General features: G+C 33.2%; 1 protein-coding gene across 2 annotated transcripts in view; it reads left to right on the forward strand.

Moving 5' to 3' along the window:
- Positions 1 to 2,130: 2,130 nt before the first annotated feature.
- LOC114327769 (uncharacterized) overlaps positions 2,131 to 15,934 on the forward strand; it is a 149,457-nt gene continuing 135,653 nt past the window's right edge. Inside the window, exons 1-2 of one of the 2 annotated variants that reach the window (XM_028276477.2) lie at positions 2,131 to 2,352; positions 2,436 to 3,138. In XM_028276477.2, coding sequence (XP_028132278.2) covers positions 2,445 to 3,138 — 694 coding nt within the window. In that variant the 5' untranslated portion in view covers positions 2,131 to 2,352; positions 2,436 to 2,444. Of the gene's footprint in view, positions 3,139 to 15,934 lie in introns of both variants that reach the window. The other variant, XM_028276476.2, reaches the window with a different exon arrangement.

Consider the following 15,934-nt stretch of genomic DNA (forward strand, 5'->3'; position numbering starts at 1 on the left):
GGGAAATTTCCCCTTTTTCCCTCCCCGTAGATCCGTCACTGATTTTAACCGAGTTTTAAGCCTTGAAAATAGCCATTTTCGCATTTTTTAAAATCTTGAATCGCATATAACTCGACAACTATAAATTTTAGAGAAAAATCGCAAGAGACCTTTTTTGCTCGTAAAGAATCTAAAAAAAATTGTCCGAAGTGAAAAAATTGATTTTTTGAATTTGTTTAAAAAAATTTTGTTTAACCAATTTTCCAACCGCAGCACCCTGTGGATTTGTAATAAGGACCTCTTTTTGAGTAAGTTTGTGCAAAAGAATCGAATCGGAATAATTTACCTAACGGGGGCGACGATATAGCCTGCTCTAATTAATTTAAACCATTTTTACAGAAGGCTCAAAATAATGGGGGAGCCTTTTGTATATAATGTATGCTAAATCTGCAATTAATAAAGCGTCATGGGGACCATGGGGACCTATTGGGTTGTGAAGATTAGGTCCTAAAACCAAAAAAAGTTAAGTTAAGTTTTCCATTTTAGTGGAGATTCACCATCTCTCCAAAAATCTTCCGATTGTAGCGTCATATCTATCCATAATTCGAAAAAATGTCTCGAATAAAAGGAAATAAGCGTCAGAAATTCAAAAGCTACGATAAAAAATAGAGGTTCCTATTTAAGATTTTAAAGCACCCCACTTTCGTGAGGAGTCGTTTTTGGTGTCATTTGATAGATTTTTGAAAAATATTGCGACACACGTAGGTATTTTTCAGTTTTTCGATCTGATGTTCATTTTCTGCATGATCTGCTTTTTGAAAGTCTTCACCTGGAGCCTGGACTACTTTAGTTGAATGCAAATACAGATTTTTTCTACGAGCGTGCAAAAATGTCTACTTTCGCGCACGCATTTTAGTTTAGAAAGTTTTACTTTTCCGCACGCGTGTTACTTTGCCACACGCTTTTTACTTTTCCGCACGCGTGTTAATTTAGATATGTTAATCTGGCCTTAAAGTAATTATAATACATGCAATAAACTAATATTTAGATATAATTTACTAATTTATTTCAAATATATCTTATTGTATTCATGTCTTAATGAAATTAACGCGAGAAGTTGATGAAATAAAATAATTTTGACATAATACTCGAAAGTTAAATCAGTAGAACAGTGGTTTTGAATCGTCGTCATGGAAACCAAGATCGTCGTCATGCTAACCACTTATGCTGAAACTTTGGTTTTGACAACCTTGTCAAATAATTAATTTGTACTATGTATTTTCATATTAATTAAATTAATTGATTAAGATGTCATTTTTTAAAGATTTGTAGGAAAAATATTGTTCCTAACGCTTGCAGAAAGTCTCTTTTCCGCACTCGACTGCTTGCCGAACTCCCGCTTCGCGTCGTTCGGCAAACTGCAGTCGCGTGCGGAAAAGTATGACTTGTTAGGAAAATAAGTATATCTGTATCATCTTGCATATTTTAAAATATTATTTGTTTCAAATTGTCTTATTTAAAAGCAAAAATTAGTGTTTCAATAAAGGCCTTTAAGTCACTGGCGGATCTAGGCATATATGCCTTTGGAGGGGAAATTTGTCTTAGAAGGGGTAACTTCCCGTAACTTCCAATGAAACATCAATCAAAAAATATAAAAGAGAAGAGATAAACCCAAACCCCAAACTACATAAAAGACAGATATATAATAGATAATATAGGTACATTGAGTTCCCTTAATTTTCCTAAGATCCCGTAGATCCGCTGATCCGCCACTGCTTTAAGTAGACCAAGAATAAATAATAAAGTTGTGCTTTTGTGTTGTTCTTAGAAACACTTCTCTTATAAAAAGTTAATGTGGACTTCTCTTAACGAGTTGTTATGATGGCAGAAAAGCTTTTTAACTTTCTTCAACAATTCATCTTTTCCAGATCATCTTTAATGTTTCAAGTATGGTTTCAATAAAAAGTTTAATATTATAATCATTTCGTTACTTTTATAAACAAAACATGTAAAGAGCCTTATTTATTCATAAATTCGTTTTATTATTGACTAAAAGAAATAGTAAATTAATTTTTTTCTTTTTTTTTTATGAAAATTTCGTCTTGGCAACGTCGCAGAAAGACAGTGGAGAAAACCAAAACAGCTGGTTTCTACCCCCACTTCACCACCGCTCACACAAACATCAAACATCAATCCTAAAAAAATTCCAAATAAAATTTAGCAGTTGACTTGACAAGTGCTTGTTTTTAAAGAAATTCTATGATTGTCCTCAATAATTAGTGAAATCATTAATTTTGAGTGTGATATACATTAGTAAAGTTCTAAATGCATTGAAAAGTGTTTTAAAAGAACAAATACGTCCATTTTGTTGAGGTACTTTTGTGTTGTTTTCTTTGCTTGTTATTGACGTAGAAAGTAAAATGTCAGGATTTATTTCAGTCAACAAATTTTTTTAGACAGCCAAAATGGGTGGCGTTGTTAGTTCTGGTCAGAATAATGATGACCTTATAGACAATTTACTCCAAGCAGATTATATAAAGACGCCAATAATCGAAAGAGTTTTCCGTGCTGTTGATAGAGCAGAATATTTCCTCCCTGAAGGCAAATCACACGCTTACAAAGATTTAGCATGGAAGTGCGGCAATCTTCACTTATCAGCCCCATGTATCTACAGCGAAGTAATGGAAGGCCTCAAGTTGGAAAAAGGTTTGTCATTTTTAAATCTTGGATCAGGAACAGGCTACTTAAGTACAATGGTAGGCCTTATCCTTGGTACTCACGGAGTCAACCATGGCATAGAATACCGTCGTGATGTGATATGGTATGCCAACAAAAAACTCGAAGACTTCAAAAGACATTCAGGGGCTATAGATGAATTTGATTTTTGTGAACCCAAGTTTGTACAAGGGAATTGTTTGTGCCTTACCAGTGACTGGAATGCTCAATATGATAGAGTTTATTGTGGAGCAGCTTGCCCGGAACAGTTTGAAAGTTATATGAAGAATTTACTCAAAGTTGGTGGCATACTTGTCATGCCTTTGAATGATCAACTGATGCAGATTAAACGCACTTCTAGTACAAATTGGGAAACTACCTCTCTTCTGCCAGTTTCTTTTGCATCACTTCTCCAAGCTGTTAATGAACAAGAAGTTCAAATGAGTAAGTTTTAAGTTTTATTTTTTGCATGTTTTGCATAACATGTTACACTTATCAGTGGTTTACATAAATAAACAGGCATATCTATTATTCCAATATTTAAAATCATTTTCTGTATATTATCATTAAAAAATGAGAAGATATGTAGAAACGTAGTGACAGTGAGATGGCAGTGGTCATCATGCCTTTTGGTGGTAGGTATATCAGTCATGATGGCAGGGCTGCGTTTAGGTCAAATGACGCCCTAAGCCAGGGCTTCCCAAACTTATTCGTACTGTGACGCCCTTGGGAATTTGCTATTTTTTTGTGACGCCCCTCAACCCAACCCTCAATAATACTTAGTACAAATTTTAGTACTAGCCTAGTAACAGGTTAGAGTTATAACAAAAACACTATTTGAACATTTTTAATTTTTATTAGAAATTAAGAACGAAATCAAAACATAGGCACAAAAATAAAAAGGGATATTTATTTATGTAACTGGCTGGTTAATGTGAGGGATGTGCTTGCTTTTTGAGCACAGCTTATGAAACCGGGGCTCCAGTTTGGAAATTACCACTCTCATTTCTTTTTCTACGTTTATGTTTGACCTGCACTTGTTTTTAATTACTACTGCAACTGCAGAAAAGCCCGTTTCATACAGGTACGAAGTCGCAAATGGTAATAAAACCTTTAATGCAGAAATACTGATGGCATGATATTCATGAGAAACTGAGCTCCAAAAGCTTTAGGCTAGAATCACAGGACAATCTTGTCAGTTTTTCTTCTTACTCTGTTGAAAGTGTCGATTGTGTGGATGACTTGAAAGGGTTTCTGACCCAGTCATATGGCTCCAGATCTTCGGGAAAATATTTCTCAAAGTGTTCGCTCAATGATGACTTGTGTTGCGCAAACATATTTTTTAAGGAGGGATCAAGGATTTCTATCGATTTTTCTTGTAGAATACCTTGTAAAGCAGGGAAACAGTCAATTTCTTGATATTCTAATTTTCTCTTCAATAAGAGCAACTTCTTCTGAAACCCAGTAATTTTATCTGCCAATTGCAGAATATGAGTATTGTTTCCCTGCAAAGACTTATTAAGATCATTTAATTTCTTAAATATGTCCAGAGGTATGCTAATTTTATTATAAACTCCGAATTAATAAAGTTTTGCGCAATATTATGCGATTCTGTATGTAGATATGCGTAAAATTCATTTCTTAATTCATATACATGTGCGAGTACGTTGCCTTTGGACAGCCAACGAGAGTTGTATTAATCAATTAAAGGCATTTCTTCACAAAGTTCTTGAAAAATCTTGATTTCACGGGTCGTGTGTAGTTTACCACTTTAATTTTATTTTATTTTTATTTATTTCAACGGTAGAACCATTTACAAACGAGTACAAAAAAAAAATAGTAAAAGTAAAAATCATATACAAAAAACATCAAAAATCAACGAATAAAAGACAATTAAACAACAAACTTTGTAAAATAAGACAGTAAATTCAATAACAAAAGATAAAAAATATCACATATTTAAATCAATAAACTCTGAAGCTGCCTTTTAAAGACATTAATGCTTGGACAGAACGGATAAAGTAGCATTTCATTGCATAAGCTGAGCATTCTCGACAAGGGAAAATGACGAGCATACTCATTCCTATGAAAAGGAATATAAAAGAGTGCAGTGTGTCGAGTTCTATGTATTGTGTTTAAGTATACATTATCCAACAATGACGGACAGTTGATAGCATTGTTTAGAATTTTGAATAGAAACAACATATCAGCTCTCAACCTGCGGTTCATCAGCGTAGCAATATTAAATTGAGACATTATTCCTGAATAATCTATGACGAAATTTTCAGTATTTCTTATATTAGTCTGTGCTTTATAAGCTAAGGATCTTAGAAACTTCCGTTGAACGCTCTCCAATCCATCAATGTAAACTTGATGAAATGGAGACCAAACAACAGAGCAGTATTCAAGTCCTGAGCGCACTAGAGAGCAGTACAGTAATTTGAATACAGTAGGTGAGAGATCATGACTGTTGCGATAAATAAAACCAAGATTGCGAAATGCTGTTTCCTTAATTTTAAGATAATGGCTTCTAAATGTCAATGCACAATCCAATAATACACCCAAATCTTTAATCTCGGTAACTGAATCCAAGAGTACATCATTAAGAACATATCTATTAGCTGTTAGATTATTTATACGACCAAATGAAATACAAGAACATTTAGTCAGATTTAGGCTTAAACCATTTTGTTTCGACCATAAACATATATTATTAACATCATCTTGCAGAAGATCTCTATCTGATATATCATGTATGTAACGAAATAACTTAAGATCATCAGCAAATAGTAGAAAGTGTGAGTTTTTGATAGCCTTACCAATATCGTTAATGAACAAGTTAAAGAGCAAGGGACCACAATGAGACCCTTGTGGGACACCAGAACAACAATGGAATTCTTTAGAACCATAATTGTTGATACGAACTTGTTGTGTACGTCCCATCAAAAAGCTTTTAATCCAATTGACAATGGGTTCACCAAAGCCAGACGCATGAAGTTTATGAACCAACAGGTTATGATTAACCCTGTCAAATGCCTTTGAGAAATCAGTATAAATGCTGTCGACCTGAATCTTATTCTCAAATCCACCCAACAAGTATTGTTGGTAGTTGACAAGATTTGTTACAGTTGACTTTCCGTTAGAAAAACCATGTTGCTCATCAATAATTATGTTTCGGCAAGCCCAGGTAAGATTTATCGATACCATTTTATCTAGAAGTTTTGGTATTGCTGATTGAATAGTTATACCTCTATAATTATTTACACACTCGCGATTGCCAGATTTATAGATAGGTGTAAGAAAACTATTTTTCCAATAATGTGGAAATATAGATGATGACAATGATAAATTGAAAATTTGTTGTAAAGGTTTACAAAGGGAAAACATACAGTTCTTAATAAGTGCTGCAGGTATACCATCAGGCCCTGAAGAATATGTAGTTTTTAAACTCATAATTCCCTCAAAAACATCTGTCAGACTAAATTCCAGAGTTTGGACATCTACACTGTACTCTAAATCAAAGTTAGGTAAATTATACTCACTATTATTATATGTACCCGAAAAATAATTGGCAAATATATTGACTATTTCCTCACCACACTGAGCAATTACATCCCCACCTTCATTAGACATTACATTAGGATAAGCGTTAGACGCACGTGTAGCATTAACATGTCTCCAAAAAGAGCGGGGATCGCTTGAAAGATTTGCTTGAATATTCTCTAAATAGTTTTTATAACATACTGCTTGTAATGATTTACATCTTTCCCTTAACACTGAAAATTCCTCATATGAGTTGCCTGATGCTTTAAAATTCCGGTGAGCTATTTTTTTCTGTATGACAAGTTCAATCAATTCTCGTGAAAACCAAACTGGAAACTTCAATGACTTAAACCGATTGACAGGAACAAACATATTGATGGCGTCATATAAAATATGGTAAACATTTTCTATGCAGCAATTAATATCTGATACATCTAATACCTCGTACCAAGGAATTGATGCTAAATGTTCATTTAAAACCTGATAATTACATTTTTTAAAATCATGATAAAAGACATCATATTTAAGAAATAAATTTAAATTAGCTGCAGGTAACAATATAGTACAAGCTGAATGATGTTGAGAAGTATTCAATAGAATATCAGTATAGTCCAGAAAGCCACTGCGCATCCGCTAGTAAAAATATTCTAATTCGGATTTTTTGCATAATCTTACTCAAAAAGGACTCCTTTTAACAAATTTGCATGTTGCCAGGACCAAAAGGTGGTCAAAAATTTTTTAAACGTTTTTTTTTGTTTTTTTCCTAAAATTATTATTTTTGCATGGAAAAAAGTTTTTTTAGGTTTTTTGGATCATTCCAAACAGAAAAGGTCTTTAGTAACTTTTCTCTAAAAATGATAGTTTTTGACATATAAGCGATTAAAAATTGAAAAATTGCGGCCATTAAAAATCGGCCATTTTTAACCCTCAAAAACTATGTGAAAAACTGAAAATTTGAATGTTGCCAAGGTAGGTAGATATTCTTTAAACATCGATTGATGAAATCCCGAAGAGTTTCTTGCAATACAATATTCAAAACTCCTTTGTTTTTTAATTGCTAATCAAGCGTGCGTGACACTATTTTCCACCGACAGTGTGGTGCAAATGAAAGGAATAAATTCGTTATTTCGTAAACTGGCGACTTTTTTTTAAAAAAATAAAATAAATAAATTAAAATAAAATAAAATAAAATAAATAAATAAACTTTCGTAAAGGAAAAATCCCGAAACAGGTCGATTTTTATTTTTAAGTTATGATATTGCGGCATATATGGTATACTAGTGACGTAATCGGTCTGGGCGTGATGACGTAATCGATGATTTTTTTAAATGAGAATAGGGGTCGTGTGGTAGCTCATTTGAAAGGTTCTTCAATTCTCTATTCAGTAATGTAAACATTTACATAATTATTTATACAGGGTGTCCTTCTACTTCTTTTTTTATCAAATAATTTAATTTAATAAAAATTTTTTGGACACCCTGTATAAATAATTATGTAAATGTTTATATTACTGAATAGAGAATTGAAGAACCTTTCAAATGAACTGGCACATGACCCCTATTCTCATTTAAAAAAATCATCGATTACGTCATCACGTCCAGATGGATGACGTCACTAGTATACCATATATGCCACAATATCATAACTTAAAAATAAAAATCGACCGTTTCGGGATTTTTTCTTAAAGTCACCGGTTTACGAAATAACGAATTTATTCCTTTCATTTGCACCATACTGTCGGTGGAAAATTGTGTCGCGCACACTTGATTAGCAATTAAAAAACAAAGGAGTTTTGAATATTGTATTGCAAAAAACTCTTCGGGATTTCATCAATCGATGTTTAAAGAATATCTACCTACCTTGGCAACATTCAAATTTTCAGTTTTTCACATAGTTTTTGAGGGTTAAAAATGGCCGATTTCGCAATTTTTCAATTTTTAATCGCTTATATGTCAAAAACTATAATTTTTAGAGAAAAGTCACTAAAGACCTTTTCTGTTTGGAATGATCCAAAAAACCTAAAAAAAGTTTTTTCCATGTAAAAAAAATAATTTTAGGATAAAAACAAAAAAAAAACGTTTAAAAAATTTTTGACCACCTGTTGGTCCTGGCAACATGAAAATTTGTTAAAAGGAGTCCTTTTTGAGTAAGATTGTGCAAAATATCCGAATTAGAATATTTTTCCTAGCGGATGCGCAGTGGCTTTCTGGACTAGTAGAAATCGACACCACTGCATCCCTCTGCGTACAAAAAACTAGATCTAAAAAGGTTAGGCAAAGTATTTACTTGTGACGTATTAAGAAAATTGTAGCAAGTACAAACAATATTTGCTGGATAGTGTTGAGGACACTCAACTGTTACACCATCATTAAGATTATACCAGGATGCCTCAGGTAGGTTGTAGTCACCACAAATACAGAACTCACAGTCACTGAATCTATCTGCTAAGTCCAAGATACAGGTGGAATGCTCCTCATATAATGACCCAGATGACCGTGGAGGAAAGTACACAGCACCAATGATTAACTTTCTAGTAGCACACATGACCTGTGCAAATACATGTTCCACAGAGGAATCGATAGGCTTAACCATCATTGAATGAAGGCGCTTATGGATAGCAATAAGGACACCACCACCACGAGTCTTCGAACTAGTTTGAGTGTCTCTGTCGTGCCTATACACATTAAAGTCACTCAATCCCAATTCAGCATCTAAGATTTTAGAAGTAAGCCACGTTTCAATGATAATAATAATATCATAACTAGAAAGAACCACAGCATGTCTGAAATTTTGAAGTTTGGTGCACATACCCCCAGCATTCTGAAAATATAATCTCAATGATCGTTTTTTGAATTATTAAATAATGCTATCCATCATCCTATATTTAATAATGCTATCCATCACAACACTTAATTCAGGTGTAATTTCTTTGCTGCTAAGGCCTGTCTATGTATGACAAATGTCTCCATTTTACACTTGGAGCCTTGGTTTTGATGAGAGCTTGTAGTCCTCCATACTGTCCAGGAATCGCTCGGGCACCACCGTACACACGCCTACACAGTTATCCCAGTTAATATTATTTTCAGTCATATATTAGTTTAAAATATCGAATAAAAGTCCGCGCTGACACGCGACGCCCCTCGAACAAAGCCGCGACGCCCCAGGGCGTCGCAACGCACAGTTTGGGAAGCCTTGCCCTAAGCAATTCTCTAGTAGCCGCCCTTCAAACATGTACCATTTTTGCGAAAAAAAAAATGCAAGCAGAATTTTTATTTAAATAAGAATGTTAGGTTCTTCAAATAATGTTTGGAAATGTGTTAAAAATATTCTTTATTTTACATCAGGCGTAATGTATGCAAGCAGAATTTTTATTTTAATAAGAATGTTAGGTTCTTCAAATAATGTTTGGAAATGTGTTAAAAATATTCTTTATTTTACATCAGGCATAATGTTACATATTACTATTATAAGTATGTTTGAGCGTTTTGACCTGTGCCTAATGCATGCGTTTTAATGCATGATACATAGAAATTGCCTGTTTGTAGGCACGAATACTCGTTCGATTTTAAATGAGAGGTGCATTGAAAACATTACTCAAGCACTATGTGCTTATCGCTTTGTTTAACAATAAAAAAATTAATTTTTAGCAATGCAAATAATTAAAACCGGTATAATTTAACATGAACTTTCGAATGCGGTAAGCAGAATTGCTATTTTATTTTTTAATTAAAAATTATTCAGGTTCAAAAATTGCAATTTTTCAATATTTTGAAAGTTCAACCGCGTTTATCTCGAAAACTATGCGTCCTACGAAAAAACTTTTAACATTTTTTGCTTAGAATGACCCAAAAAAAGAAAAAAAAAGGTTAGTTTTGCTAAGAATCTAATTTCTCAAGTTTTTTGTTTATAACAATCTTATCGACATCCGGATCAACAGTTAACCAAAATATTCGTGTTCTACGGGACAAAATACATAAAAAAAACTTGGGTAAGTCCATCTAAATAAAGTAAGCGGTTGTATCTTCACTTCCCATGAGTAGTTACCATTTGAACTACATTTTTAAAAATTTGAGTAAAATATCACCATTTCGAATATGTAAAAAGATGTTTTCTACGGACAATATTTTTCAAGTTATTCTAAATGTTTATAAACTAGGATTTTTTACTATATTAGATCATTTTTTATCTTTTATTAATACATTTTGATAGTATCACTTTTCTACTTTCATTTGGCATATGCAGAATTGTCCTATCTTCATTATTTTCTGTCATTTGTTATTGCACAACAAAGGTCTCTGGGATAAACAAATAGAATAACTTTTAAACTAATTAATGGATCGGTCTCAAATTTTGAGGGTTTGTTATGTACCCCAATACCCAAATTTGAGTGGAACACTACAGTTTTAAGTTAGTTTTAGTAAAAGTTATTAATAAATAACGATTTTCAGTTATTTTGCAGTTTACGAAGCAACAAATTAACTTTTTGACTTCAAAAATCGTCATTTTGAAGGTTTTTCAATGTTCTAAAAAAATAAATTTTGTAATTTTATGTCAACTATTTATCTTTTTAATTGAGTGCAAAAAATGGAAAAAATCACGTTTATTGCACTAAATTGTTAATAATTAAAAAACGGACCCGACCTCTAGGCAGGAAACATGTAGGTTTTCATCCTATAGGTCAACAGTCAACAATAACTAAAAAGTAGTCAGCTACCTCGATATTTCAGTTTCCCGAACATGGACTATTTCTTGCTTATTTCCATGGAGTATATCTGTGCGACGACACGAACCTTATCTACTTTATTTATTTATTTATTTATTTATTGACGGGATTACCCATTAAAAGTTATACAATTAACAATAATAAGTTTACGAGCTAAATATGTACTAATAATACTTTAACAACATTATAATTAGATAACAAATATTAGAATAAGAATAGGTAGGTACTTGTAACCTTAGAACTAACAAAAAAATTAAATAAATACTCTATTTAAATTATTTTTAAACATATTCAGAGATATATCAAAAATTTCAATGTGTTTGTCATTTATAAGTTTACAGTAACGATCTATAGGTGAATTTTGGCCATAACTTGTGCGATGGAAAGGAATATAAAATGTTATAAAATCACCTCTTCGATTTCTAGTTTGTATATCAACATTAATACACTGTAATAGATCACAGCAATCTAAATTTCCATTTATTAAATTATACAAAAATACTAATCCTACTTGATTACATCTATTTTCTAGTGTATTAAGTTTTAAACTGTTTTCTATTAATGAATAATCGTGATCTACAATAGTTTCACCTAATTTAAATGCACAGAACCTCAAAAATTTTTGTTGAATCTTTTCAACAGTCATATTATGAACTGCATGGTATGGAGACCATGGAGACCATACTATAGAGCCATATTCAAGTTTAGATCGCACCAAAGAACAATAAACTCCTCTTACAGTGTCAACTGAAAAATTACTAGTGTCTCAAAATAAATCCTAACATTTTTGAAGACTGAACTGTTACGTAATTAATGTGTTCAACAAAACTCAAACTTTCGTCAAAAATCACTCCTAAATCTTTAACTTTTGAAACATATTTCAGATCTTCATTATTTATTTTATATGAAGTATTGATCTTCTTATTACCTTTGAAAAAACTAATGTAACAGCATTTTGAGACATTTAGGTTGAGTTTGTTTACTGTACACCAATGTGTCAATCTATCCAGGTCTTCCTGCAGAAGGTGTTGGTCTAAAGGACTAGAAATTATCTTTGATATTTTAAAATCGTCAGCAAAAGCTAAACCATCACTGTTTTCAAAGCAGTCGAAAATAGAATTCACAAACAGATCAAAGAAAATCGGTGAGCAGTGCCCGCCCTGAGGAACGCCCGATGTAACTGCAATAGAGTTTGACAGAAAGGATCCAACCTTAACCTTCTGCTGGTGGCCAGACAGAAAACTCTTGACCCAGGTGACTGTGGTTATGCCAAAACCAATATCGATGAGCATCTTAAGGAAAATGCTATGGTCAACTCGATCAAAAGCTTTAGAAAAGTCTGTATACACTGTATCAATTTGTTTAAAGTCTTCCATAGCATTTATTAATCTATTCTGATATAAAACTAAATTGGTAATAGTAGATCGACCCGAAAAAAACCCATGCTGATTCTTATTTATTAAATTTCGACACGAACCTTATCTACTTGTAATAATACAGTTTGAAAATCTCAACTCTAACTCGATGTCCTACTGTAGACAAGTCAAATATTTAGTTTCTGCAAAATGTGCAATATTGAAGTGTTCAATGACCCACCGCCTTTGCCCAGCTGACGGCAGCTGAATAATCACTAAATGTATGACTTCCGTCCTTTTTGAATGAATAGTGTTAAGATAAGAGAATGCTATGTTTGTTTTATTTTGTTATTAATGCAATTTGTTTTATTCTATTTAGAAATTAATGCCCACTTATATTTCATTGATGGATGAATATACATACTTGTTATTCGATTTTAATTTTTATATACAAATATTTTTTTGTACAGTATTTTTGCCGCCCTCTCACAATTTTCCGCCCTAGGCAACTGCCTATATTGCCTAATGGATAAAGCAGCCCTGCATGATGGTATACAAGTTTTATAGAAAATATCATCATCATCATCTTTGGCTTGACAATACCTTGTGGATCCTGACCTGCTCTAAACTCCATCACCATTCTGTTTGGTTTTTGGTGGTCTCTTGCTATCTTCTGATTTTTAATATCCATGTTGTTCCCAACTCCATATAACCACCTAATTCAGGGTCGTCCTCTGCATCTTCTTCCTACAGTTGCTCCTGTGGTTAACTTTTTAGCAATTGTGTTTTCTGGAATTTATATTGTGTCCACAGAGATATAGCAATAGGTATTGCTTCACAGAAATGGAAAAAACATTATCCTTCCTTTTTAAAATGACATTTGTTTATTTATTTTTTAACAGGATACCACCAACGAACTGTCAACACTTAGGGAATGGCCCCGTCCCATTCAAACAGTGAAGCGAGATTGACTGCAACATACTAAGAGAGAGGTCCTAGAGAGACAGAGAATTTTTTTTTCAGGTAAAATTTGCTATAACTACCACCAGAGTTGCCAGATGTGATTTTATAAAACCATTTAGAAACTGAAATTCCCTCAAATCACGCAAATTTAAAATTTTGCTGCATTTTAATAAATTAGTAATCAAATGTAGAGAACAGTAAACAAAAATTATACTACTTATCAACAGAGGGCCCTGGAAATAATTCATAGGTCCTATATTCTTCGATTATATTATGAGAGTATAATATACAGTTCTGTGTGTACATTCGCAAATTTAATTTCCCATGACCCCTTAAAATCTTCCATAATTTTCACCCCAAAAAATCTCCTAACAATTTCTGCTTAGAGAAGTTCCCCTATATGCTTTCAAATTACCCCAAAATTGTGGGAAAATACCCCAATCTGGCAACCCTGACGTACCTGACTAGCAGTGCCAATTTGTTTGTTTACGAAAGATGGCTATTATCTTCCCTCCTTTACCTGAGTATCTCTATCTCATCCTGAAGTCATTAAGTTCGATTATTGGCGATTCCATCAGTGTTGACAGTTCGTTGGATACCACCCAATTGAATATATACACAAAATATTACAATTATTGTCTAGTGATACAATAGGTTTGTTCCAACACGACCGAGAACCGTCACGAAACGGTAACGCTCCTGCGCAGTAAAGAAAATCCGTTCCAACAAAAATATGATCGTCATCGGATCGTCCTTCCCATTGTTCCAACAAGAATTGTGATCTTTCGGTGACGGTTTCGTGATGATCATTTCAGTAATCGGGCAAATGCATAATGTGCTGGTTGGACTGACTTGAGCACTAGGATTTAATTCTTTAAATTTTTTGAGCCTTTGATCGACTAAAAGCACACAAGCTGTAACCAACAAAAATGACAAATATATGATTACCGTCATGGGACGATAACTGGGCGATACAATTACGAACATGCGCACAACAAACGGTACAAGTAGTTTCGTGACGGTTTCTGGGCCGTCCAAAAGTTCATGTTGGAACAAACCTAATAAATACAAAAATATAGTAAATGACAAAAATTGGCGATGCAGCTATATAGAAAAAACAAATATTAAGATAAAGCACATAACAAAAATATAAATCACACTGTCTATTTTTTTACACACTGTCTACACATATTTTCCGAAGCGCACAGCAACAAATTGAAGTCTATTTTATCAGCATAAATATAAAGACGCCAATAATCGAAAGAGTTTTCCATGCTGTTGACAGAGCCGAATATTTCCTCCCCGAAGGCAAATCTCACGCTTATAAAGATTTAACATGAAAATGCGACAATCTTCACTTATCAGCCCCCCCCATGTATCTACAACGAAGTAATGGAAGGTCTTTGCCTAGAGAAATGTTTGTCATTTTTAAATCTTGGATCTGGAACAGGCTCCTTGGTACTCACGGAGTCAACCATGGCATAGAATACCATCGTGATGTGATATGGTACTCCAACAAAAGATTTCAATAGACATACAGGGGCTATAAATGAATTTGATTTTTGTGAAACCAAGTTTTAGTATGCTATAACTAGACCCAAACCCAGACATCCAAAGTGAAAGTTTAACACCAAATTGTTCTATATGGTCCACATATTTATTGTTCAGTAAAACTAAAATATTTATTGTTCAGTAAAAAGTTACACCATTTTGAGCGTCCGGTCTGGCGTGGGGGGGGGGGGGGAGAAGTCAGCAAATTAGTATTTTTTCGTTTATCTTCAATATTTCTAAACCTAAGCGGTTTTTGGTGTAAACCGTATTCTACAAATGTTCTAAATTAAATTTGAAACAAAAATTTTACTGTTGGAAAGATATTCATGCGACGTTGTCCATAAAAAGTTCAGATTGGGTTTCTCCGTACCAGAGATTTATATGACCTAGGCCTGTAGAAGCCTCTTGGTTTACTTTTCTTCAAGGGTTACTCAGTAACATACCACCGGCCATTGAAATACCAAATTATATTTAGAAAACACAATCCTGTTAAAAAAATGATTTTCTTCAGTAATAATATTATAATTTGTCCAAACAATATAAAAAATATGGAAAACCTCCACTTTACACCTTCCGTAACTCCGGAACCGTTGATTTTAGAACAATTATGCACAGGACCTTTTTAGTTTCAAATTTAATATAGAACATTTTTGTATAGAATATTGTTCACGCTAAACCGCTTAGGGTTAGAAATATTTTGACAAAAAATGTAAAAAACTACCAATTTACAGACTGTTCCCCTCCCCCTCTCCCCCCAAACGCGACGCTCAAAATGGTGTAACTTTTTACTTTACAATATGTGGACCGTATAGAACAATTTGGTGTTGGAGGAAAACTTTAATTCAGGATGACGGGGTTAGGCCTTTTTTTGGACCAATTATACTAAACTACCTCCGTAACTTTGGAACTGTTCATTCTAGAAGGATTATGCGTCGGACCTTTTTTGTTTAAAATTTAATATAGAACATTTTTGTATATAACATTGTTCACGCTAAAACACATAGTTTCAGAAATATTGACAAAAACCGTAAAAAACTCCTAATTTTCTGACTTCTGCTCCACCTTCTCCCCAAATTTGACTATCAAAATGGTGTAACTTTTTACT

Source organism: Diabrotica virgifera, chromosome 7, assembly GCF_917563875.1.
Source record: "Diabrotica virgifera virgifera chromosome 7, PGI_DIABVI_V3a".
Taxonomy (NCBI): Eukaryota; Metazoa; Arthropoda; class Insecta; order Coleoptera; family Chrysomelidae; genus Diabrotica; species Diabrotica virgifera.